General features: G+C 45.5%; 2 protein-coding genes and 2 pseudogenes across 3 annotated transcripts; 3 read left to right on the forward strand and 1 right to left on the reverse strand.

Moving 5' to 3' along the window:
* Positions 1-215: 215 nt before the first annotated feature.
* On the reverse strand, positions 216-4,131 carry LOC127773242 (isovaleryl-CoA dehydrogenase, mitochondrial). Of its 2 annotated transcripts, none has more exons than XM_052299278.1 (14): positions 3,891-4,131; positions 3,642-3,783; positions 3,244-3,368; positions 3,060-3,127; positions 2,910-2,950; positions 2,708-2,817; positions 2,372-2,448; positions 2,101-2,151; positions 1,963-2,027; positions 1,619-1,773; positions 1,470-1,510; positions 1,342-1,396; positions 872-928; positions 216-533 (listed from the first exon to the last, which is right to left on the reverse strand). In XM_052299278.1, exons 1-14 carry the CDS (start codon positions 3,999-4,001, stop codon positions 387-389), a joined length of 1,245 nt encoding a protein of 414 aa, XP_052155238.1. In that variant the 5' UTR covers positions 4,002-4,131; the 3' UTR covers positions 216-386. The 2 variants fall into 2 exon arrangements, with proteins under 2 accessions (XP_052155238.1, XP_052155239.1); XM_052299279.1 differs by having other exon boundaries at positions 2,910-2,958; positions 3,083-3,127; positions 3,891-4,127.
* A 5,536-nt stretch (positions 4,132-9,667) lies between these two features.
* On the forward strand, positions 9,668-11,052 carry LOC127773244 (uncharacterized; annotated as a pseudogene).
* Positions 11,053-15,523: 4,471 nt separating this feature from the next.
* On the forward strand, positions 15,524-17,087 carry LOC127773247 (uncharacterized). The gene has a single exon (XM_052299283.1). It carries the CDS (start codon positions 16,044-16,046, stop codon positions 16,641-16,643), a length of 600 nt encoding a protein of 199 aa, XP_052155243.1. The 5' UTR covers positions 15,524-16,043; the 3' UTR covers positions 16,644-17,087.
* A 4,412-nt stretch (positions 17,088-21,499) lies between these two features.
* Positions 21,500-22,895, forward strand: LOC127773243 (uncharacterized; annotated as a pseudogene).
* Positions 22,896-24,405: the final 1,510 nt, after the last annotated feature.

A 24,405-nucleotide genomic window follows, 5' to 3' on the forward strand; every position in this document is an offset into this window, starting at 1 on the left:
ACATCTGAAAGAGAATTCCAGCTGTGCTACCCATTTTTCGTAAAAAAAAAAAGGCTACTCATACTTGCTTAAACCTATGTCCTTCTAACAAAGTATCTGGTTACCGTCTCTTGCCTCTGTACTAATACTATGATAGATGATATAACACAACTACACATCAAGTCACTATTAAAAACCTTATGGTCTACAGACACTGAAAAGAACCTCAGAACAAGTAAAGAAAGGTGCATTTTATTTCTTATTAAATTGGAAATATACAAAGTCATGACAAATCTTGGACAAATTATCAGATATAGGACATCAGGGACGATGTGTACAAATTGTCCAAATCATGCTCACCTCCCCAAGTTATACATATCAGATACCTGGCTTCCAAAATAATAGTTTCACTCCTCTTTGAAGAGCTCGCGGCCAATTATCATTCTTCTTATCTCACTAGTACCAGCTCCAATCTCAAACAGTTTTGCATCTCTCAGCAATCGGCCAGTTGGGTACTCATTTATGTATCCGTTGCCACCAAGACACTGTATTGCCTGCCATGGTAAGAAGGTTTAAGATTAATTAGTAGACCACAAAAAAGAAATGATAATACTGAAAATAACTAGTTTAAAATTTGATTTTTTTTTTAAAAGAACATAAGTTACAAATTGTTAATCTCATAGAAACGAAAGATCCAAAGTGAAATAGTGCGGCAGAATTCCGAGGAAGACAAATGACAGTAATGGGATCACAAGTGCCAGTTTTGATAAGTCAACTATATTTGTCAAACAAAAGAAAACTAAATAGGGCCAAATCATCGTGTTCCGAATAATTCATGAGGAAAAAAACAGAGCGAACACGGAATCCAATGTAATGAAGACAAGGTTTTCACCTGAAGTGCAACCTGGGTTGCCCTTTCAGCAGCAAAGAGAATCACACCAGCACAATCCTGAATAATAAAAAAAATATTATTATATAGATGAAGATGAAGACAGTTTACCACCATGATAATTATTAGATGAGATGAAGACAGTTTTGTTGTGAATAGAAGAACTACATGAAGGCGATGCAATAATTAAGCATTTATTCCCTCCGTCCCAAAATAAGTTGGTTTCTACACTCTAACGTTTGTCCCGAAAAAAAAAAAGCTGATTTCTTTACTCTTACCTACCGTTGGTTCACAAATGGAAGAGGTTTATCCCTTCAATACCCCTTACCTACCTACCAACCCACCAATACTACTTTCATATTAATGAGGGCCACTTTGGTCTTTTCCCCTCCATAGTAATTTGAATCCCAATTGCTAGAAATCAACTTATTTTGGAACGGAGGGACTAATAGCGTAGGGTCTTCGAGAAGTACCTTGCGGTCAACTTTACCATTGTCACAGTCCCTAGCAACCGAGTAAACAAATGACCTAAACAACAAAGAAAGCTGCAGTAAGGATATGCTTAAACCTGTCAGTATAAGTCTTGAGAAGATATGCATACCTTGATGACTGCAAGGAGGTGTACATATCTGCCAATTTCCCCTGCATTAAAAGATAACTTGTTATGGTTGGTACCAGACGTCTGTTAACAAAATGTTGCACCTAGAAACAGGATAAAACAGGACATATGTAAGAGTTTCCTGGATATACCTGTATGAACTGAAATTCACCAATTGGACGGCCAAATTGCTCTCTTTGGCGAACATAAGGAACAGCTACATCAAGGCATGCTTGCATGAGGCCGATAGGACCTGCAGCTAACACAAGTCTTTCTAGATCAAGCCCTGACATCATGACATAAACACCTGCAACAAGAAAAAAACTGTTCACTCTTTGAGGATGATAACAGGATCAATGGCTAGAATTATGACAGTTTTCTGTGTGTACAGTGGCAGTTTGGTAGATGCAAACAACTGTACTGTACACAACTGAATAAATATCTCAGGATAGAAACAAGAATTCTGACTAAGTTTACGACAATCAGCAGTTAATACCTTTCCCTTCTTCCCCGAGAACGTTTTCATGGGGCACAAAACAATTCTCGAACACAAGCTCACATCTGTGTCAAAAATATATGTAAGATACGAATCTAATGCAACTCTTTTGGTTATCCTCTTAAATAGAAAACATACGTGTCACTTCCTCTCATGCCAAGCTTGTCCAACTTCTGTGCAGTACTGAACCTGCAGAAGTGCAGTTCAGAGTGAAAATTCTGGAAGATAAACATCTTTGCAGTATAATTTATAATAATCCTAAACTTTTGTCCATCCAAAGCCTTGGTCTTAGCTTCAATCATTTTTAATATCATGATATCATCTATCTCATATTTGTTTACATGACCAGAATATTATAGTAACATATCTGACGATCATGCATACAATAGGTGATGGAGTAGTTCTTTACCCGGGCATCCCCTTCTCAATTATGAACGCGGTTATTCCTTTTGATCCAGCAGCTATATCTGTTTTTGCATACACAACCTGAAACTCCCAACTTTAGTGAACTAGCAGGCTTATTATGTCTATAGACCTATAAACAGACATAACTTGCTTTTCTGGAAGCTACCGCTAAGAGATGTTTTGGATCTGCAGATACAGTTGTTGCGAAGGCAAGAGCAGCCAAATGAAACTTGTTGAAACACCAAGAGACAAAAACCCAGCAGAGCTAATGACTGGAAAACGGAACATGAAAGGAGATATCATGAGGGAGTGAATCTACAAAAGGACTTGAGAGCATTACCAGTGTCTGAGCAGATGGCCCGTTGGTGCACCACATCTTATTCCCATTAATGACATAACCACCATCTACTTTCTCAGCTTTGCACTTCATACTGACAACATCAGAACCAGCTGAAAGTAGAAATAGGCATGCCAGAAGGAATTAGCTCACAAATCCTGCCAAGGACTGGAACAGCACAGTAAAGAGACCAAATGATACTTACAGTTAGGTTCGCTCATCGCCAATGCCCCCACATGCTCCCCACTGATTAGCTTTAGAGAAAAGGTAAAACACATTAACAGGATCCATTATCAGTCACTGAGAACACTAAATGAGTAAATTGTTTAACACTGGAGTCTGACTGAAGCAGTACAAGTTGATGATTTGGGGAAGCACCTTTGGTAAGTACTTGAGCTTTTGGGCAGGGCTGCCATGCCGGACCTATAAACAAACATCAGACACAACACAAGTTTATAACTGTATTGAGCAGAGATTGTTTTGTCCAATTGTAATGGCTCATTCATGGCATGTTACAATGACAGTAGACAGAACAGTACCAGCTGGTTAATGCAGAGGTTGGAGTGAGCGCCGTAAGACAGGCCGACCGAGCCGGACGCCCTGCTGATCTCCTCCATGGCAATGCAGTGGTACATGTAGCCGAGCCCCATCCCACCATACTCCTCTGTATAGAACAGAACATGGTGGCCTTGTTAAATCATTGTGCAGGCATGTGTAGCTAAAATTGGCAACGGCAATGAGACAGATTTGAGACATGGGCGTACATGTCACCATGTTGCTGCATATCTAAAACAAAATTTGACGGAAATCTAAATCAAATTCGACACCTGCTGTAACAAATTTTGAGCGCACATTTTGACGAGATTGTGTCGACTAGGGCAGCAGACATACCAAATGAAAAATTGAGAGATGAGAGTATCAATTGTACACAAGAGACCTGGGGCGGTGAGGCCGTGGAGATTGAAATCGCCCATGAGCTTCCAGAGGTTGACGTCCTTGGGGAAATGGTTGGAGGCGTCGATGGCGGCGGCGTGCGGGGCGATGGTCTCCTGAGCGAACTTGTGCACGCTCTCCTTGAACTGCACAACATATACATCCAGCCATGAGCACGCACGATTCCGGCGCGGCGGAGGGGTTAACAATGGGAGGGGAAGGCGGCGGTGGGGGCACCGGGCACGGCACGAACCTGCTCCTGGGTGTCGTCGAAGAGGAGGGAGGAGGCGGAGGAGTAGAGGCGCCGCGCGAGCCCGTCCCCTCGGCGGATGATCCCCGGGAGCCAGCGCTGCGCCGCGGCCATGGCGTCGCCTCGCTCCACTACACAGGGAAGGAGGAGAAGCGAACTTGAGTGGTGCTTGCGCCCGCGCAATCCGTCGCCGTCTCCGCCCGCCTTGGACTAGTACTGTAGTGGAGTAGTAATCAATCAGAGAAGAGAGAGAGGCGTGTTGGGATTGATCTGGTGGAGTACTGTAGGTAGGTGGGTGGTCTGGCTCCTATCCTGTCGAGTTGGAGCCGACGATGCGGTGCAGTTCAAACTTCAAAGTTCAGACTCCGAAATTTCAGATAAGCAGCAGAGGTAGACCGGTACTCTGCTGACTCACTGACCTCCTTTCTTTAACTTATCTACATATATATGGAGTACTGCTCACTCCTTTTTTTAAAATAATTGCTCATTAGCACTATTTTCGTTTCATTTTATAATTTTACTAGTCAAATCTTTTTAAATTTAACTTAGTTTATAAAAAGAATATAACAATATTTTCAACGCAAAACAAATATATTATCAAAACGTATTGGTTCTGCGTAAAAGGATTAGACACAGGTGCAACAAGTACTAGTATGTAGACAATGCAGGATACACGGTACAAGGGTATCGATAATACTAGTAACTTGTTAGCTCTCGAGTCATGGTGGACATCACAGGAGTGGAGTGCTTCCCAAAGTTATCCTATTCATCTTCTTTTGATGCAAGATCTCACAGACGGGGTTCCAAACACCTCCTGTTTTGATTGCTGATGCACACTGACGAGCGGCAAATGAAAACAGGGCAAGATTGTGTGGTGGCGCGGTACTACATGGGAAGAGGCAAGATCCTATATGTTTTCGTATATTTTGCGTGAAAGAGACATCTCAATATATATTTAAATTCATAGAGAAATTAACCAGAAAGCTTGATTAGAATGTTTAACAACTTGTATCCGTCATGCCTGCATTCTAGTCGCCATGTAGCTTTCTCATCATGCCACACAACAACAATCCTTTTGTAGAGTTGTTCCTGCAACAGATTACAAGAAGAGATTAATCACTCCGCTGGTTTTAAGTCACTACGACCAAATATATAAAAGTTTTAACTATAAATTAATTTTTATTCCTCAATACGTTTTGCCTTATTAGGGAATATGGGCAACCGATGACTTGGAGGAGGCAGCTTGACATCAGGGGTAGTCTTGGGCTACCAAGGCGTCGCGGGAGGACATCTTCCTTAAAGCATGTGGGTTCCACCCCTGCAGCGTTAGAAAAAATCACTCACCAAACCATCGAAGAAGTCGATTTGCATTGATTTTTGAAGATAGGGAGACGTTATACCCGATTTTGCTGTAAAAGCAGATGGTTCAATTAGGATTAAGGGATGAGGGATGTGAAATAGACTTACAGCGCAGCGAGGAATTGAAGGCTCAAAGCCCCAATCGCATTATAGTATACCAAAAACCCTAGCTCCACTCTCCCTTCTAGGCACAGGCAGCATCCCCTCCCCGTCCGCTGCGCGAGAGCGACTGCACCGGCGCCGGCGCCGCCTCCAAGTCGATCTCCCTCGTGTTGAGTTGTGATCCAAATTCATTTGCACTTAATAAAGGCCAGCTTTTGCCGTAACGGAGCGAAGGTTGAAGCTGGCCCATTGGGTTGTGCGCCTGGGGACGCCCGGGGGTGCGGGGGCGGAGCCCAGAAATTCCCGAATAGAATTCCAAGCAGAATGTGCATTAAAACCCCCGTCCAGGACCGGCCGGGGTACACAAACGACAAAGTTGACATACAGATCCACGTCTTACAAACATCATAAAAGTCTTACATAAATGCAGCGGAAAAACAAAAGATAACTGGAGCTAGTCCTTGACTTGAACTGCAGCGGGAACACCACTCCACAGGCATCCTCAACGGCACGGACGAAGCCTACTCCTCAGAGAACCCGCCATCGGACACATACTCGAGCTCTGGGATTGGGGGAAAATAGAGCAAGACTGAGTACTATCCACTGTACTCAGCAAGTCATACCGGAATGGGGGATATGATGCAGGGATTCAACAAGGGATAGCTAAACAGGTTCATTTGCATGAATACTGGCATTTATAAACAGGAATTGAATGCGAAAACAGTTGTAATAATTAAGCAGTATTAATCATCCACTGTCCAACGTTACACCACGTTGCAACAGGCCCAACCATCCACCTATACCTTCCAATATCATTAGACTAAACTAAGGTGAGTCTAATCACGGTGAGTCTGGTTGACCGCCCATAACCGCGGGCACGGCTATTCGAATAGTTTTACTCTGATCAGAGGTGTACAACTGTACCCACAAGACACAGCCCCACGACACGTTTCCGTGCGCCGACATGCCACCACGACATACCGGAAAGAGGCCGTGACAGGACCCTTCGCATAACCCCCTCTAACCAAGCACACCACACCTCAGGTTTCACCCCCACTCCTCGCAAGGCAGCGGGCAGTCCCCTCTCGTGCCTAGGTGAATCCGGAAGCCGCATAGGCCGTCGCAGGGCCCATCCAAACTCCATCACGCCCACCCTTGCCTGGATGCGTCGACTAGAGGAAAGCTACACTACAAGCCCAGCCGTTGCCCACGCTGGCTTGTGGTAAGTACGATAAGTTCTTCCAGGGTTTCCCGCGAACCGGTCCTTAATTGCCATGGGCGCGACTAGCAAAACCATGCACCCACAGCCCACCATGTGATTCATTTTATTTAACCAACACCAGAGCGGTGGTACTAATCCAATATTATCATATAAACCTATAGTCTAGGTTTTAAATGAGATTTCCCCATTGTGTGCTAGTTGAACTAAGCATGGCTAAGCAATTCCTAGTCCAAAGTCTAATCATGTTATAACCCAAGCTAACAAAGGAGCATGGTATCCACAAAGCATGGCTGTAACAATAGGTAACCATCCCATAGTATAATTGCAAAACAAATGCGGTATTTGAAAGAAAACATTAGGACATTTGCAATATAGGATCAATATGATCAAGTGACAAGCATGACTTGCCTTGCTCTGCTGCTGAAGGAACCTCGGCGACTATTTCGAAGTACACCGGAGCGTCGGAAGAGCCGGAATCTAGCGACATACAAGGCAAACAATGCAAACAGGCTATAAGACTACTGAAACAGAGAACAAAACCATTTTTAATGGATTCTACACATTTTCCTTGATTTACTGAGACTTGAATGGGCTTAAACGGAGCTCGGATGAATTAGTTATGAATTTTAGAAGATTCACTGTGTTTATTACTATAACAAAAATCCTTAAATAATTTATTGCGCAATATTTTTCCAGGGCTAACGTCAGCACGGGGGAGGCGCGGCGCCGACAGGCGGGCCCCACTGGTCAGCGACTCGGGAGAGGGAGGAAAGGGGCGCCGACACGCGGGCCCACTCGGCAGCGACTCAAGGGGGGGGCGGTTCACCGTGGACCGGGACCACGCGGGTGGTCCACCGCCGGTCCACGGGACCGACGGTCCAGATCGGCCCCGAGCCGATCGGACGGGCGGCGATAGAGGCGGCCGCCAGGCTCGGCTCGGCATCAAAGCCGACCGGCCGGCTAGGGCTAGCGGCGACGGCACGCGGCCGACGGCGGCGACCGGCGGCACGGGAGGCGGCGGTGGCGGCCGAAGGCGACGGCGCGCGGCTTGAAGCGGCAGCGCGACACTAGGAGGGGAAGGAAGGGGAAAAGAGGGGAGGGATGCCTCACCGAGGGTGGCCGGCGCGGAGGAAGACGACGGCGAACGGCGACGACGAGCCACGGGAGGATGACGGCAACCGACGGATGGGATTCGGGGTGCCCTAAGGAAGGAAAAGAGAGAGATTAAAGGGAGGGAGATGAACCACGGCGACCGGCATTCATGGCCGAAGGCGGCGGTAGAGATGGAACTCACCGGAGCGCGAGGGAATGCGAATTCCGGCGACGAAACTCGACGGGGAAGGGGCGGCCGGCGCGGAGCTTAGCCTCGCGAACCCGACGGCGGCGACGGCGCGGTGCGGCGGCGACCCTAGCGGCGGCCGGAGTAGCGGAAACGGCGGCGGCGGGTGGTTGCACGGCGCGGGAGCGATGGGGAGCACGAGGGAGTTCGGCGAGATGGGGAAAAAGCGAGAGGGGGCGACGGGGAAGCTTAAATAGGGGAGGAGAGTCCCGGACGTGGCCGGTAGGGGCGAGATTTTGCCGGCCGACGTGGGGAGTGGGGAAGGAGAGAGAGGCGGGATTCGAAAATCGAATCCCGGCCATCTCGGACGCGGGCGCGGGCGCGAGAGAGGGGGAAGTGGGTGCGGGAGATGCGGCGCACGCGCGGGCGCGGCTGACGTGGCCCGGAGAAGGCGGAGGTGTGGGCGCTGCGGCGGTTGCGGGCGCGGCGGCGCCGGCTGGAGGAAGGAGACGGGCCCGACAGGTGGGGCCCACCTGTCGGCGTCCCGGGCAGAGAGGGAGGGGCGACTTGGGCCGGCCCACAAGGAGGAGGGCGCGCGCGCGGCGGGTGGACTGGGCCGACGGCCCAAGGAGAGGAAAAGTAGGGAAAAGGAAAAAGAAAAAGGAGGAAAAGAATTCCCTGGGATTTAAAATATTGCATGCTCGATTTTAATTGGTTATAATTATTTCGAGAGCTCTGAAAATTCCACTAAAAATCTTGTTAGTGAATTTCGACATGTAGAACTCAAGAAAAATTCCACATGCCAATTCCAATTATTATTTGCATTGATTTAATAGGGTTAACTCTTGCTTTGCACCGGTATTTTTTTAGGGTCTCTTATTAATTCGATTTTAGGCTTAGGAGGAGAACTTCCGGATGTGACACGGGGGCGGAGCCCCCGCGGTACGGATCATCATCCCTTTTAGGGTTCCACTATATATATACCTCTTGTAAGCCGCCGTGCGGCGATGTAACCTCACCTCAGATATAGTGAAGATATTTTGCTGGCTGGCGCCCGTGGTTTTTTCTCTCCTATTTTGGGAGGGTTTTCCACGTTAAATCTCATGTCTTTTATGATTGATCTATTGTTCTTTATCGTTTGTTCGCCTATCGTTTCCTAACACCTTGGCCTCGACTACCGTCTCCTCGCGAGTTCACCCGCCACCTGCGCCGGTCTCCACCTATCCTGCTGTTTCCGGTGAGCACCTGCGCGTGCCGAATCCTGTCTTCTTTTTCATCCCTCTCGTTCTACCCACACCTTATCTCTTTACCTTACCTTCTCTCTTCTATATCTGGAATTAAGCTAGGTTTTCTCTTTGTCTTAGCCTTAGTAGTAATAACAGCTTTTCCCCAAAAATATTTGTATTTGGAAACCCCATGCCCCACTTTAGGTTTACTCTCTTATGTTCAGGCAGCGTCCGGTTTAATCGTAGGTACTGTATTATTTGTTTCTCCGCATTTGCTGGTCCATTACATACATACCGGATGACAGATGTAAGTAGGATGGGTACAATTTTCTTTTCACACCAACGTGCAACCTTGTTCATCCTCCCTGTTGGAAGGAAATGAGGTTCATATCCTCCTTCCTATTGAAAGAAAATGGGGATGGGTTGGTTTTCTTTATACACAAAAACACAAAGAAATGGAGAAATGTGAATGGGTTGATTTTCCTTTTACATTTTTTATTCAAAGGAGGAAGTCAGGATGGGTTGAATTTGTGCTCTTACTCGTGAATTCCTCTGAATCTTGTCAGGATTTAATATTAAGGAAAGGGCGATCATGAGCCTCCGTCGATTTGTGAATCTACTAATGGAGAACGGTGAGAAGGGTGTCTACTCACTGCGTCGTCTCAACCTGTCTCGACACCCATTGTTCTACTCATCAACAGAGGTGTCAGCTGTCCAAGATCTGCCAGCCTAGGAGAAGAAGGATATGTATATTACCCGTTCAAGGGTTATGGCGAGAGTAGCAAACAGGTTTTTGAGGTGGAGAGCATTCGGCTTCCATCACCAACTGTCAGCTTGCTACCGACTCCATCCTCAACTGATAAAATGTGCAAGTTTGATTGTTTCTCTGTCTCGGAGAGCAAGATCATATGCACAGACCAGGCTGCACGCACCTTCCTCTATGACCTTGATGAGCATTGCGTCACAAGCATGCCCAACCTCCATGCTCCGAAGTATTCCCCCTTCTCAGTCTCGGTTGCAATCCAAGGCGAAAAAGGAGAAGGGGAAAGCAGCAGCAGCAGCAGCAACAGCCGCCTCTATGTCATGGAGGAAGTCCTCTTGCCAGAGAGGGGCACGGGGAGTAGCTACCAGTTGGAGGCCTTTGACTATCGCAAGCCAGGACCAGAATATTTGGTTAAGGCTTGGCACTGTGACCCACTGCCGCCACCGCCTTTTGTCCGTGACCCTCGCTACGTTCCCTCTCCAGTGAGTTCCTATGCAGTGGTGGGAAATTTCATCTGCATATCCACTAAGGGGATTGGGACGTACTGCTTTGACACGGTGAGCTGCAGCTGGAGTCATGCCGGTGACTGGATGCTGCCATTCTGCGGCAAGGGTGAGTATGTCCCTGAGCTCAAGCTTTGGTTTGGTGTGTCCGCCAAGAACAACTATGCCCCATGTGCTTCCGATCTCTCACCTGTTGTCAGAGCTGAGCCACCAAAACCTGGCTGCATTTGGGAGGATCTCAACCTTCCTGAGGATTGGCGTCCGTGCAGGATGTCTGACCTCGTCAATCTTGGCTCAGGAAGGTTTTGCATCATTAGGTTCTTCCAACCATCGGGTAACAGGGACTACATGAAAGACCAAATTGATCAGACCATTGCTGTCTTTAGTGGTGTGGAAGTGCTGCCTGATGACAACAAGGCTGCGGGCAATGGCAAAGGGAAAGGCAAACAGAATGCCAAGGGGCTCCGTATGATCAAACACAAGTCCAGAAAATGCACATTCATCGAACAAATCAACAACGTCGAGTCGGTGCTCTAAAGCTTGGGTGATTAGCTCTTGAAATCTCCTGCCTTCTGCTACTGCTTTTAGTTGGCTGCAATGGACTAGTGGAACTTGGCTAGGTGGTGTTCCTGCTTACTTTAAGGGCTTGTTTGGGGGAGCTGGAGATTCTGAGAAGCTAGCTGGAGATTCTGAGAAGCTGAGGAGGGTCTGTTTGGGGGAGCTTCTTTAGGTTTGTTGGCTGGTGAGCTGAGAGGCTGAATTGTCTGAAATACCCCTGAGGTAGATGGTGGTCTTGATCTCTTGTTAATTATTTGGTTGATAGATTACACCCTTCCATATATAATTTGTGTGCATATAATTTTGTAAATATTCATTTTTCATAATGATAGGAATAAAAAAATGTGTTCATTTTTAAGGCAATGAGAAAGGTTAAATTAATTATCGCAATATAAAGTCATTGCAATGTGTCTGTCACGCACATACAAAAGGTTACTTTGCACTAATATGTGTTCATCAAGCACATAGCCAAATACACCATCACTCGGACACATATCATTGTCATCTACACCCTCCGTTTCATAATGTAAGTCATTCTAGCATTTCACAAATTCATATATGTCTAGATTCAATCATATGTTTAGATTCATTAACATCAATATGAATATGTGAAATGCTAGAATGACTTATATTGTGAAACGGAGGAAGTATCTACCACGTCCTCTATTTGCCACCAAGGAGTTTGCAATAGAATCCCGAAAGACACACATATCACTGTCATCAGATGCTGTGCCAACATATCCTTCTTCTTCTTCTTCAGGTGAATTGATTGGTGGCATATAGTCTTCGTCGTTATCACATCTTGTGTTGTGTCTTCAAAGTGTCCCAACGATTCTTTAATTTTGTACGGTCATATTGCCGCCCGGTCTGTGCAAAGAATTTTTCTTCCAAGTTTTTGTAGCCAAGGGGACTCAAGGCAGCTGTTGGTCTATTTCCTGCTAGAACCTCATCCCTACATATCTCACAGAACACTTTGGAAGCATATGCATCCCAATGCGCTTTTGGTACCTTCCCTTTCTCCATCTATGTACTACATATTCATCAAAAAATTAACAATTCCGAGTATACGCGTGTGCCATTTTAATAAATTTGCTACCAATTTATTGGAATGCATATGGTTAGTACTTAAACTAGAGAAATATGTGCTAAACGAACATACATGCCAGTACGGCAGTACCCTATCTGAACAAGTTATAAATAAACCATACAACTACCAAATTTGTGAGTAGCTAATCCAAGCTCAGGAACTACCACATCACAGATCAAGAACAATCACATAACAAATCACCAGATCTGAGCCAACTACACAATAACCCTAGAAAAAATTGGATTGTATATGTTCAGTACAAGAACCCTACCAAATAAATTGTATATGTTTAGTACTTAAACTATAGCAATATTTGCTAAACGAACATACATGCAAGAACCCTATATAATCTGAACAAGTTCAATATAAATGGAATGTGTGAATAGCTAATCCAAGCTCTGGACTTCCACATCACAGATCAAGAACTATCACATTACAAATCGCCAGATCTGAGCCAAAAAAATACAAGAACCCTAAAAAAACTGGACGAAAGGAGAAGGAAGAACTCACTGTGTGCAGCAGCTGAGAATAGGGTGGTGTAGCTCGGCGGGGAGAAGGAATGCCTTTTGGGGTTGCCTCTTACCAGTGTAGGGAAGGGGCTATTATGTACAGTTTAATAATACTAGATGAGGCCCCGCGCATTGCAGCGGGAAATCTTGTGAATAATATTAAAATTTATAAACTTAGTGTGGTAAACATATTAGTAAAATATTGAAATTGATTAACAAAGGAATTTGATTGCTTTCATACAAAACTAATTTCTTTGTTTTAAGACTGACCAATCGAACGAAAGAGTCATGCTCTCTAAGACCTTTTGAATGGGCCGACATTGAGGACTATGAACCTCTTGTAGGAGAGATCGAGAACCAAATATTCTCTTGATATATATTTTATTTTCTAAGAATAGCTGAATTTGTATAATTAAGGAAGAGGAGTTTGAGACGCATGATCATACCTTCAATAAATTGTTGCGGTAACCAAATAGTTCTACAAACTGCCATAACCGATTCCTGTGTAGCACATATATTGATATATAGAAAGAAAATTGTTGCAGTATCGAAGTAGTTCTCCAAATAACCATTGATGGAATGAAGAGAGAAATAAATTATGTCCAATCCTCAACTGATTAAAATAGCTTCCTTTTGCTAATACTATTCAATCTCAATATGAATGATTTCTTCTTGCTTACAGCTTTGGAGGCTATAAAAGTGATTTCCCTATGGATAAAATAAAAGTAATATAGATCAGCATGAGAAACGTAGAGCGGTCATATTACATAGCGCAGCATTACGAGCTATAGACCATGAGTTGGGCAACAGATGAAGCAGGCACAATATTTTTTGTTGAACAACTAACATCACTTCCCATCTGAGCCTCAGGCTTTGCAGCCATAGATGACAAAAAGACCCTGAACTTGTGCAAATGAATCCCGTGAGTGCAGGTGATCAAAATTAATCCATGACAGACTCTTCCGATGGCTCGTTCTCTAAGCTCCCGGCTGGAGGAAAAGAAAGTCTGGCCATGGTCGATGAGATTTGTTGGATAGCTAGGGAAGCCGAAATCCACGGATGATTTTGTCTTCTTGGTGCTGCACATCAGTTACATATCTCACCGACTACTCGACTTCCCTATTTTAATATTCCCTCCGTCCCTAAATATTTGACGTCGTTGACTTTTTTTAACATGTTTGGCCGTTCGTCTTATTAAAAAAATTGAGTAATTATTAATTCTTTTTCTATGATTTAATTCATTGTCAAATATACTTTTATGTATACATATAATTTTATATATTTCACAAAAGTTTTTGAATAAGACGAACGGTCAAACATATTTAAAAAAAATTAACAGAACGGAGGGAGTACGCAGCTCGGTAATAACTACGCTCTCAAGGGGGAACCAAAGGGCCGAAGAGGAGGGGGCAAGCGAGCGCAGCGTTCGCGTGAGGAGGAGAAACGGTTGCGCAACGGCATTGTGGCGTGGATGGTTTAGTCTGTTAGGGATGAACCAGCCGGCGCCACCACTCCGACTCAGGACGAGACCCTACACGGCCACACCGATCCAACAAAAACCCTACATCCTTTACTCTTGAATTGGCCATGATCGAATTAGCCAAATGGGCCTCACGGGGGTGGCTGTGTGAGAGATGATGGTTGGGCTGTGTTGGATCGGATTAGCTAGATGGGCCTCACGGGTTGGCTGTTTGAGAGAACATGGTTGGGCTGTTTTCATCTGAGCGTGCTGCGTTTTTCTCATCCAACGGCTGTGAAGTTATCTAATCCATTGATCCAACGGCTGAGAAATGTTGATGACGTGGATCATTGAGGATTGAGTTTTAAGATCTTAATTGCAGTTAGTGGGTCTTAACTTTATATAAAGAAGGGATTAGGGACAACTGATTGTAGGAGACAACTCTATACCTGTTGTATCTTTTTTATCTTACTTATGCGTTGTCTGGAGGGCATCTTCTCGCGTGAAAGCTGTGGTTAGCAGGTTCAGTGTTGCGTTTATTACTTGTGAATACTAGTGTTTGACAAGGGACGTGACGAATCTGTGTTAGAAGTGTAGTTCTGATTTTCGCCGGTACATCAAACTATTAAAACTGGTGATTCTTCCCGCTTTGCTGTGGAAATTTCTAAGTAAATTTTAATATTCTTTTAATAAACACGCTAAAAGTAAAACTTATATTAGTTATTAATAACAAATAAAACTGGTTTATCAAACTATGTTAAGAGAGAAATACATTTAGTATACTCTGTATGAGATTGCAGATAAATATGATATCCCGCACTTTGATACATTTAGGATACGCTAAACCGCACGTGGGCTATAACTAAAACGCTCCCCTCACTATAATAAAAAACTAATTACATATAGTATTCATCAGTAAACCCCGACACGATTTTATTAAGTATAATTAATCTATCATTCGCACATGTTTACTATACATCATATTATCAAATCATGTAGCAATTAGGCTTAAAAGTTTCGTCTCGTAAAATAGTTGCAATATGTGTAATTAGTTATTTTTTAAGTATATATATTTAATTCTTTATACATGTGTTTAAATTATGGGAGAGGTAAAATTTTAGTGTGGATCTGTTCCCTACGTTCGTGCCATGCGGCGCTTCACATGAGCACGAGAGGACGCGCAAGTAGGCCATCGATAAAATCTCGCGGCTACACTTCTACAGTGATAATACTGCCACGTCAGTCGTAGACTAGCAGTGTTATATACTCTCTGTTCCTCCACCGGTGCCAATGTGCCTTCCTTCCGTGTATACTCTCCTTTTCAAATACTACACCGCACACTAATTTTCTTATATCTTCCTCCAACCCAACCCAAAATATAAGATACGATCGCCATTAAATCAAAGACTAACAAAATATAATTATTATCAAATTTTCGTTTAGATCACCACTAATTTAAGAAGTGAACTTAATTGTGATCGGTGGCTCCAAACTTGAGCACGTTGGCGGTGGATGCACAAATAATTGGCACCGGCGACGGCGACTAGTCCAAGCTTATCATCAGTTGTAGCCATGAAGGTACACGCCGATGGTTGATAGCGAAGACAAGGATGCTCCCGGCCGTGGGTGGCGCAAGCGTGTCACCAGCAACTGTTACAGACGTGAAGACGCTACTGGCCGCCCGCCGCGCCTCTCACGCCGTACCGGCCTCCTTCGCTGGCCGTGTCTCCTCACGCCAAGCCGATCTTGCCGCCGGCCACACCACCTCGTGCCGTGCCGACATCCACTACCGCTGGCCACGCCAACCAAATGCGGCCATCTGCCACGCCTCCCCGGCTAGCCGCCCGTGGCCGTGAAACCACCGCGCCGTGCATCTCACCGGCAGACCACCGCCGTCGCCGGGCTCACGCCGCGGTCCTTCTCCGGCGCCCAACTCCTTCCCCGCCTCCACTTCGACAGCAGTCGTGACGGTCGCCTCCACAGCCACAGTTCTCCCTCCCCGTTGCCTCCCCGCAACCTCGTCACCGCTGCCGCCTCCGCACGGTCGCGCCACCGCCTCCTCACGGCCGTGTGACGCCATTGGCTCCGTATGGCCGCCCCCGCCTCCTCACGGCTGCGCCACGGCCTCCGCACCCCGCCGCCTCGCCGCCTGGGATCGGAGCTCGGCCTCCCGCGCCGGATCCGAACAGGAGGGGGCCGGAACCAGCCACCCCGCCGCCTCCACCGCCGGATCCACGCGCATCGCCGCCGCCGGCGGCTCGGGATCCCCCCCTCCAGTTCCCCGCAGGAGAGTGCAGGAGCCAGCACCGCCGCCTCATTGTCATCGGCCCAGATGCCCACCTCTTCAACCGTCATCGATGCCGCCACCTCGCCGACGCCATGCGCCACCGTCGAGCTCCACGTTGCAGCCGCGGAAGTCGCCACCCCGGAGCTAGGTCGGGGTCGTGGGCTCCAAACGCCGCGACCTCAGGGGGAGAGGGCCCCGCCGCCGTCCTTGCGGCTGTGCGGTTTCCGGCAGCCACTCAGCCGGCAGCGAGGCGGAAGGAGGGCGATGGGGGTGGTGTGGCGGAAGCTGCTGGGTCGCCTCCCGTGTCGCCCCTGCCCTGGGAGTGACGCGGAAGGGAAAACGGTGTATCTGGGTCTGCGCTTGATCTTCCTCGGTTGCCTGTGTGTGTTCTTGCCCTTGTAAGTGTTTCTCTTGTGTGTCTCTGCTTCAGTGTGTCTTGTGCTCTACTGCCCAGGCTGCAGCTAGGCAGGGCGCAGCGCCTGGCGACGGCAGCGGCAGCATGAACGAACAGGCTCCTGGCCAAGACTGCATCTCGACCACATCGAGGACATCACCTTCCCGGTGTTCACCGGACTGGAGGTGCTGCCTCCGGCTCCGGCTCCGGCGACCGGCAATGGCGGCGGATCAGGCGATCATCGATCGGAAGGAAGGGCTCCGAATGATCAAGCACAAGTCGAGGCGTTACGCCGAGCTCGACGACGGCGGCACTAGAAGCGTCAAATCCGTGCTCTAAACCTCATCTAGCTTAATTTGTTCATGAGATATAACGACATTGTTTATGATCTACATTTAATTTAAGTACTTCCAAACTCCAGTTATAAATATTTAACGTTTGTGATAAGATCGACCATCGATAATTTCTCATTGCTTAGTCTGAAAAAGAAATTTGGTACATGTAGGTGGGTTGCCTTGCAAAAGTACTGTATTTACTCCCTCCATATTTTAAAAAATAATATGTAATATGTTACTGCTTTTTGCAAAATCAACATTTAAAAATTTTTGACTTAGGGAATATGGAAAGAGCGAAATCAGTGAGTGTTCAGATACAAAGAACTATATGCAACAAATCTGGCCGCTAAGATCAAAGATAAGGCAAAAACTTGGATCTTGACAGGAGCAAAAGGCCTTTGTAGCCTAGTCCCTTAGGACTTGTATAGTTTTTTCTCCTACTCTATTCAATCAAGTTGGCACTAAAAATTTATGTGTTTATTGCCATATATGGGACTTGTATTTAAAAAATATTTTCATATGATGTTAATTTTATAGTTGTTGATAACATATTATGAAAAAAAATCACAATATAATGGGGACATCGTAAAAACTTAATAGGATCATATATTGAAATGCAGGGAGTAGATTTTATAAACTTAATAGGATCACATTCCAAAGCGAATTATAATATGGAAACGACGCAACTATCGATAAAATTGGTAAAGCTATCATATACAGAAAAATCATAAATACATATTGGTGACTAAGAGCTAGTGGCTTTGAATAGTCTAGCTTGTATATGGAACCAGAGAAAAATGACGCCCATATGTCAATGGCGCAAAGGATTTGTGTCACAATTAGAGATGATTTTCCTTTCATGGTGCCAACTCCATTCCGTTAAGGGACTACTTGGAAGCTCAGTCATTGGTTTGAAACCGGTGTAATGTACTAGCCCGAAAGTTTTTACCCATTGAAAAAAAGGGTGAATAGCTAATATGGTCTCTGAAGTTTTGCTTCGGGCTCAGTTTAGTCTTGAGATTTCAAATCGTCCAAACAAGTCCTCCAAATTAATCATTTGGGTTAATATAGTCCTTGAACCCACAAAAAGTGCCACGTGAGCATGCCAAGTCATCCTCGCATGCAGTGGCATGAATGAAATGACCATTCTACCCTTATATACCATATAGAAAAGAAAGAAAAGACACAAACAAAAAATAATAACAGGCCAACTTAGGCCCAACATTGTTGCAGAGGGTGGCCGACAAAGGAATTTATAAGATCAGTGTTTGGTTGCAGCAATCGTAAGTGACAATTCTAAAACGATCATACATGTGTGCAACATTTGTTTTCTTTTTTATATGGTATATAAGGGTATAATGGTCATTTCATTCGTACCGCTGCATGCGAGGATGACTTGGCATGCTCACGTAGCACTTTTTGTGGGTCCGAGGACTATATTAACCCAAATGATTAATTTGTAGGATTTGTTTGGACGATTTGAAACCTCAAAGACTAAACTGGGCCTGAAACGAAACTTCAGGGACCATATTAGCTATTCACCCTTGAAAAAAATGTTGCTTGGATGGTCCATAAAACACTAAATTTACGGCTGTTTTGGACCCATTCCTATCTGGAAAAATGTGGCCTTGGCGGGACACACTTCTAATCCAGCAAAAGTCGCACTTGGGCAGATGGGTCCCCGGCATCAAGCTGGGGGATGCTTCGTGGAGTTTGTTTTGCTCCGCCGCCACCATGATTTGGAATTTTGTTGCAACACAATTTATGTTTTCATGTAGTCTATTCTGATTTTTTCGTGATTTCAATCACTTTGATGATTTGATTTTGAACCCCTGGCCCTATTCCCCATGTCGCATAACCTACAATGGTGGGTCCTCCTGCTAAAGCAGGTGGCAACTGACATCTACACATCCAAGCATGGACGGAGAATGGGTTGGGGCAAGGTAATGTAGAGGTAGTGTTGGTATTTGTGATGGTCATAGACAAATCCTCAAATGCATGAATACTGTTGTAACACTTCACCTTAGAGTATTACAAGGGTATCGAATCACAGGGAATGTGCGTGTATATTTGAGAACAAAATTTAACCAAGGACAACAGCTAATGGAAGGCTTAGGCTTAGGCTAGATAGGTTGATGCGGTGCAACGAGTAGAAGTCTCCATGGTTCAACATCATATTCACAAATCGACGAAGGTGGCTCATAGTCGATTGATCCGCTTGACGCCGCCGCCCACCGGAATCAATGGAAGGTTTGTTGCCGGCGGTGTACCGATCGATCGATGAAGGAGTGCACAATGTATGTACGTAGGGTAGGTGAGATCGATCGATGGCGGCAGCAAGATCTAGCCTAGGATCATGTATGGGCTTGGCCCACTAATAGCCTAGCCTGGGCGTTGTGAGGGCCACAAGGAGAGTGGACTTCACAATAATTCGTTGGCAGTCACAACTTTTAGGGGCTCTATGGCAGTCGCAACTTTTCCCTGCTGCCTTTGGTAAGGGGATGACAGGTGGGCCCCTTGGTCGGTGCATAGTTTTTTGGCCCCAATTTAAGTTGGTTTGGTCTGACTTGTGAGCCCATCAATCCGTGTGCTCTCACGTGATTCGTCGGAAGTGTGTTTCTTTACATACCAACTTTTATGGTATATTCCCTGCATACATAGTATTTCTCCAATACAAATGCAACTACATTATTTATGTCGAGGGAGTAGATCCCGACAACTGTATTTGTAGAGTACGGGGATCGTTGGTGCCAGGGTATACGTGAGATTGAGGTGGAAGAGACGGAGACAAGGATTTGTATATAGGTTCGGGCCCCTTAACTGACAAGTAATAGCTCCACTCCTATTGTCGAAGCCGGTGTTGCTCTTATAAATATCAGTATCACTCGAGTACAATATTTTGGATGACCTAATCTAGTCGGTGTCGGCTTGGCAGCACGGATCTCCAACACGTAGTCAACGGCTAGTGTAGTCTTCTCCTCGAATATGAACTCAGCGAGATTAGAGGTAACGCTAGATCCCTCATGTCGGTCTTTGTGGCTCAGTTAAGTATGTCTATATAAGCTTGCCTTCTGTTGGTCTAGATCTATGTTGGCTTGTGTTGTTATCATTGTTGCCTCTCTGACTTGGCTTCTGTTGGCTTGTTAGCATGCCTCTCCTCCTCCTAGCGAGTCTTGCATTCATACCCTCGGATGTCCCATTGTCCAAGTAGAACTAAGAAGACAAGTATGAATACGATCCGTGTAAACCTTGTAGTGCCTGAGTAGAACTCTGCTTCTTTTTCCTTATCCGGAACACTTTTCGTATATGAGATTCAATTTTGCTATATATTTGTCAACAAATTTTCTTCTAAAAATTTGACAGATGTAATTACAGTACAATCGTAGTGTAATTACACTGTAACTATAATGTAACTTGTATATAACTTTCGAAAATCTCTCCGTAACATGTTATTTCGGTAAAATGGAAGTCGTGGGAACAAATCCTTTCACATATGTGTGCTGTGATTTTTTTTTCTTTCTCACTAGAACAAAAATCTTGTAATAGATCTAACGATTCAAAATTATGTGAAACTTACATACAAGTTACACTATAGTTATATGCAAGTTACAGTGTAATTACATACAAGTTACAGTGTAATTACACTACGACTGTACTATAATTACATCTGTCAAATTTTTAGGAGAAAATTTATCGACAAATGTATAGGTGGTCCCTATGAGATTTGATTCCATATAAGACTTGGTATATGGTGGGTCCCGCCGAGCCTAACCCAAGACCATTAGGTATGTCTTATCTATAACACGGACAATTTATAACTGGCATATGTGTAGGAAATGTTAGTTCTCCCTTTATATATTATGATAGTTAACGGTCAAAATCAGTAGTGCTTAACAACCATCAACAACAGCACAGGCACTTGAGGAGGACTTATCAAATGTGCTTAGAATTAAGAGCGTACTTATAGTACCAACATCCTTTTAAGTGAAATATGGTCTCAATTGAAAGGGCTTGTGAGAACTAATAGCTAGCTTTAGGTTGATGTTGGATTTTCTATCTTTGTCATTTCTATCGAGTTCTTGCTTAGACTATTTAATGTTGTTAACTTTCACCTCTTAATTGCTTTTGAGCAGCAGATGTAATAGTAGCTTTAATTCTCAACTCTTAATTATACTTTTGTTTTTTTATTGAAATTTTCTCCGGTGTCTCGGGCTATTAAATGATGTTATCATCAACTAATAACTTCCCTAACCTTCACCATTTTTAACAATTCCGTTTTTTCCCCTTGTGAGCATGATCGTGTAAATATAAGGGTTGAGACCAAACATAACAGCCATATCGGTACATCAATTTTGCCTAGCATCTATCGGGCCAGCCAATTTGAGGTGCATGCATGCCATCGAACCACGGGCTGGACTATCAATGGGCCGGGCCCATATATGATCGCGCCGCGGCCATCGATCGATCTCGCCGACCCACCCCTACATACGTACGTACGTACGTCGTGCGCCGCCGCGGACAAACCCTCCTCCATCGATTCCGGTGGGCGGCGGCGGCGGCGTCAAGCGGATCGATCGACTATGAGCCACCTCCGTCGATTCGTGAATCTGCTGGTGGAAAGTAGTGGAGGCCTCTACTCGCTCCGCCGCATCGACCTCTCCCGCCACCCGCTCTTCTACCCGACTCCGGCCGCTGCCGCCGCCGCGGGGCCGCGTGATCTGCGCGTGCAACGAGAGGAGGAGTACGAATTCCAGTGGCCCAAGCTGAACGACTACGACGAGAGGAGGAGGAAGAAGAAGATGAAACGACATGAGGCGGTGGAGACCTTGCGGCAGCTGCCGTCGATCGTCAGCATGGCGCCGTCTCCCCCAACTCCGGCGGGAGGATTCGGCTTCGACTGCTTACCTCTCGCTGAGTCGGAGAGCAAGGTCGTCTTCGCCGACCACGCCGGCCGCGCCTTCCTCTACGACGCCGACGGCAACCGCTTCACCGGCATGCCCAGCCTCCACGCTCCCAAGGGCGACTCCCCCGTCGCCGTCTCCATTGCCGCGCAGGGCGAGGAAGAAAGCAAGCTCTACGTCATGGACAACACCCTCCGCCCGGAGAGCAGCGGCGGCGGCGGCGGCGGCAGCTTGTTCCAGTTCGAGGTGTTCGACCATCGCAAGCCCGAGCCAACGTCACCGCCGTGGGAAAAGTACTGGCACTGCAACCCGCTCCCGCCGCCGCCGTTCGTCTTCGACTCCGGCGGCATGGTGGAGTCGTACGCGGTGATCGGACACGTCATCGTCGTGTCCGTCAGCGATGTGGGCACCTACTGCTTCGACACGGCGAGCCGGAGCTGGAGCCGCGCCGGCGAGTGGGCGCTGCCGTTCGCCGGCAAGGCGGAGTACGTCCCGGAGCTGAAGCTCTGGTTCGGCATAGCAGCCAAGGGCGAGTGCTCCGTGCGCCGCCGACCTCTCCCCCGTCGCGAGGGGCGAGCCGCCGTCGCCGGGGTACATCTGGGAGGACCTTGACCTGCCGGAGGAGTGGGAGCCGAGCTGGGGCTCCCACCTCGTCGTCCTCGGCTCCGGCAGGTTCTGCATCGCCAGGTTCTTCCAGCTCGCGCGAACCGATGACAACATCATGAACGACCACGTCGAGGACATCACCTTCCCGGTGTTCACCGGACTGGAGGTGCTGCCTCCGGCTCCGGCGACGGCGACCGGCGATGGCGGCGGATCAGGCGATCATCGGAAGGAAGGGCTCCGTATGATCAAGCACAAGTCGAGGCGTTACGCCGAGCTCGACGACGATGGCATTAGAAGCGTCAAATCCGTGCTCTAAACTTCGTCTAGCTTAATTTGTTCATGAGATATATAACAGCATTGTTTATGATCTACATTTAATTTAAGTACTTCCATACCCCAGTTATAATCTATATTTGACGTTTTTGATAAGATCTTGTCAAACTTTTTATACTTTGATCATCGATGATTTCTCATTGCTTAGTCTGAAAAACAAATTTGGTACATGTAATTTGGTACCCCTTGCAAAAGTACTGTATTTACTCCCTCCGTTTATAAAAATATAATATGTCAGTGTTTTCACAAAATCAACATTTAAAAATTTGACTCGGGAAATATGGAAAGAGCGAAATCAGTGGATGTTCAGACACAAAGAGCTATCGGCAACAAATCTAATAGCTAAGATCAGAGAGGAGGCAAAAACTTGGATCTTGGCAGGAACAAAGGCCTTGTAGCCTAGTCCCTTAGGACTCACGTTTTTTCCTTTTAAAAAAAAATTCCATATACTTGTACAATTTTTTTCTCATACACTATTCAATGAAATTGGCACTATCTTGTGTCGGTTCGTTCAAAAAAAATTGACTAATAATTAAACTAAAAAATATGTGTTTATTGTCATATATGAGACTTGTATTTAAAAATATTTTCATATGATGTTAATTTTGTAGTTGTTGATAACATATTATGAAAAAAATAATCACAATATAATGGGGACACTGTAGAAACTTAATAGGACATATGTTGGGATGGAGGGAGTAGATTTTATAAACTCGACAGAAGACGAAACATTTTTCACTTGGGCTAGGAGATCCTTTCTTTTACCCCTTTCTCTAAAAAAGGAGCAATTAATCTACTTCATCCGTTCCATTTATATTATAAGATGTTTTAGGTTTTGAATATATTCATGCATAGATCCATGTATATGTCCAATTCATATGGATGTTAATTAGTGAATCATTTTTCTCTTCCTTCATGACCAAGTCCAAGAACCTGCTGAGCTTTGCCCAGTGTCCACCAGATAGCTTTCCCCTTTTTCCTCACCACTACTCCTCTCATGTCAGCAATGGATGCAGATATGCAACTGCAAATGCAATCACAAGAGAATCATTGCCTCCAGAACTTTGCACTGCATCAAACTATCTACCTGTTCATGAAAAAGGTAAACACTTTCACTAGATAATTAAAAAATTATTTTCTGTCCAAATCTTCAGCCCAATCCCTTCACCACATTTTTGCATTTCAGTTTTTCAGGCTAGTTGAGATGCTAACTTAACATTGAAGACTGTAGCGAATCACCAAGGCAACTGTATCTCAGAATCAAGATATCAAAACAAGCAAATCTGACAAAGAAAAAAAAGTGAGACTTAACCAAAAAGATCATTAGCCTAAACCCTTGTATTTTCAATGGCAATCATATGTCAAACAATAATATCATTACTACAGCTAGCTACTGAATGTTTTGGATTATTCCAGTGCCTTGTGTGCTTTCTGTCTACCAAGCATTACAACATTCCTTCATATCAAAACCCAGAGAAAAGCAAAGAAAAAGCGAAGGAAAGAAAGCAAGCAAGCATCTAAGTAAACCAAACCACCATTGTTATTATTCAAATCACTGAAAAATAAAAAATTCTTCGCGTGTAACGGCGCCACAT

The sequence above is a fragment of the Oryza glaberrima genome, chromosome 5 (genome assembly GCF_000147395.1).
Source record: "Oryza glaberrima chromosome 5, OglaRS2, whole genome shotgun sequence".
Lineage (NCBI taxonomy): Eukaryota > Viridiplantae > Streptophyta > Magnoliopsida > Poales > Poaceae > Oryza > Oryza glaberrima.

Coding starts and splice junctions, on each gene's coding strand:
- LOC127773242 (XM_052299278.1), bottom strand. CDS start 4,001: ATGGCCGCGGCGCAGCGCTGGCTCCCGGGGATCATCCGCCGAGGGGAC. Junction 1,774..1,962: donor TCTCGGGGAAGAAGGGAAAG/GTATTAACTGCT, acceptor TTCTTGTTGCAG/GTGTTTATGTCATGATGTCA. Junction 929..1,341: donor ATGGTAAAGTTGACCGCAAG/GTACTTCTCGAA, acceptor TTTATTATTCAG/GATTGTGCTGGTGTGATTCT.
- LOC127773247 (XM_052299283.1), top strand. CDS start 16,044: ATGGCCGCCCCCGCCTCCTCACGGCTGCGCCACGGCCTCCGCACCCCG.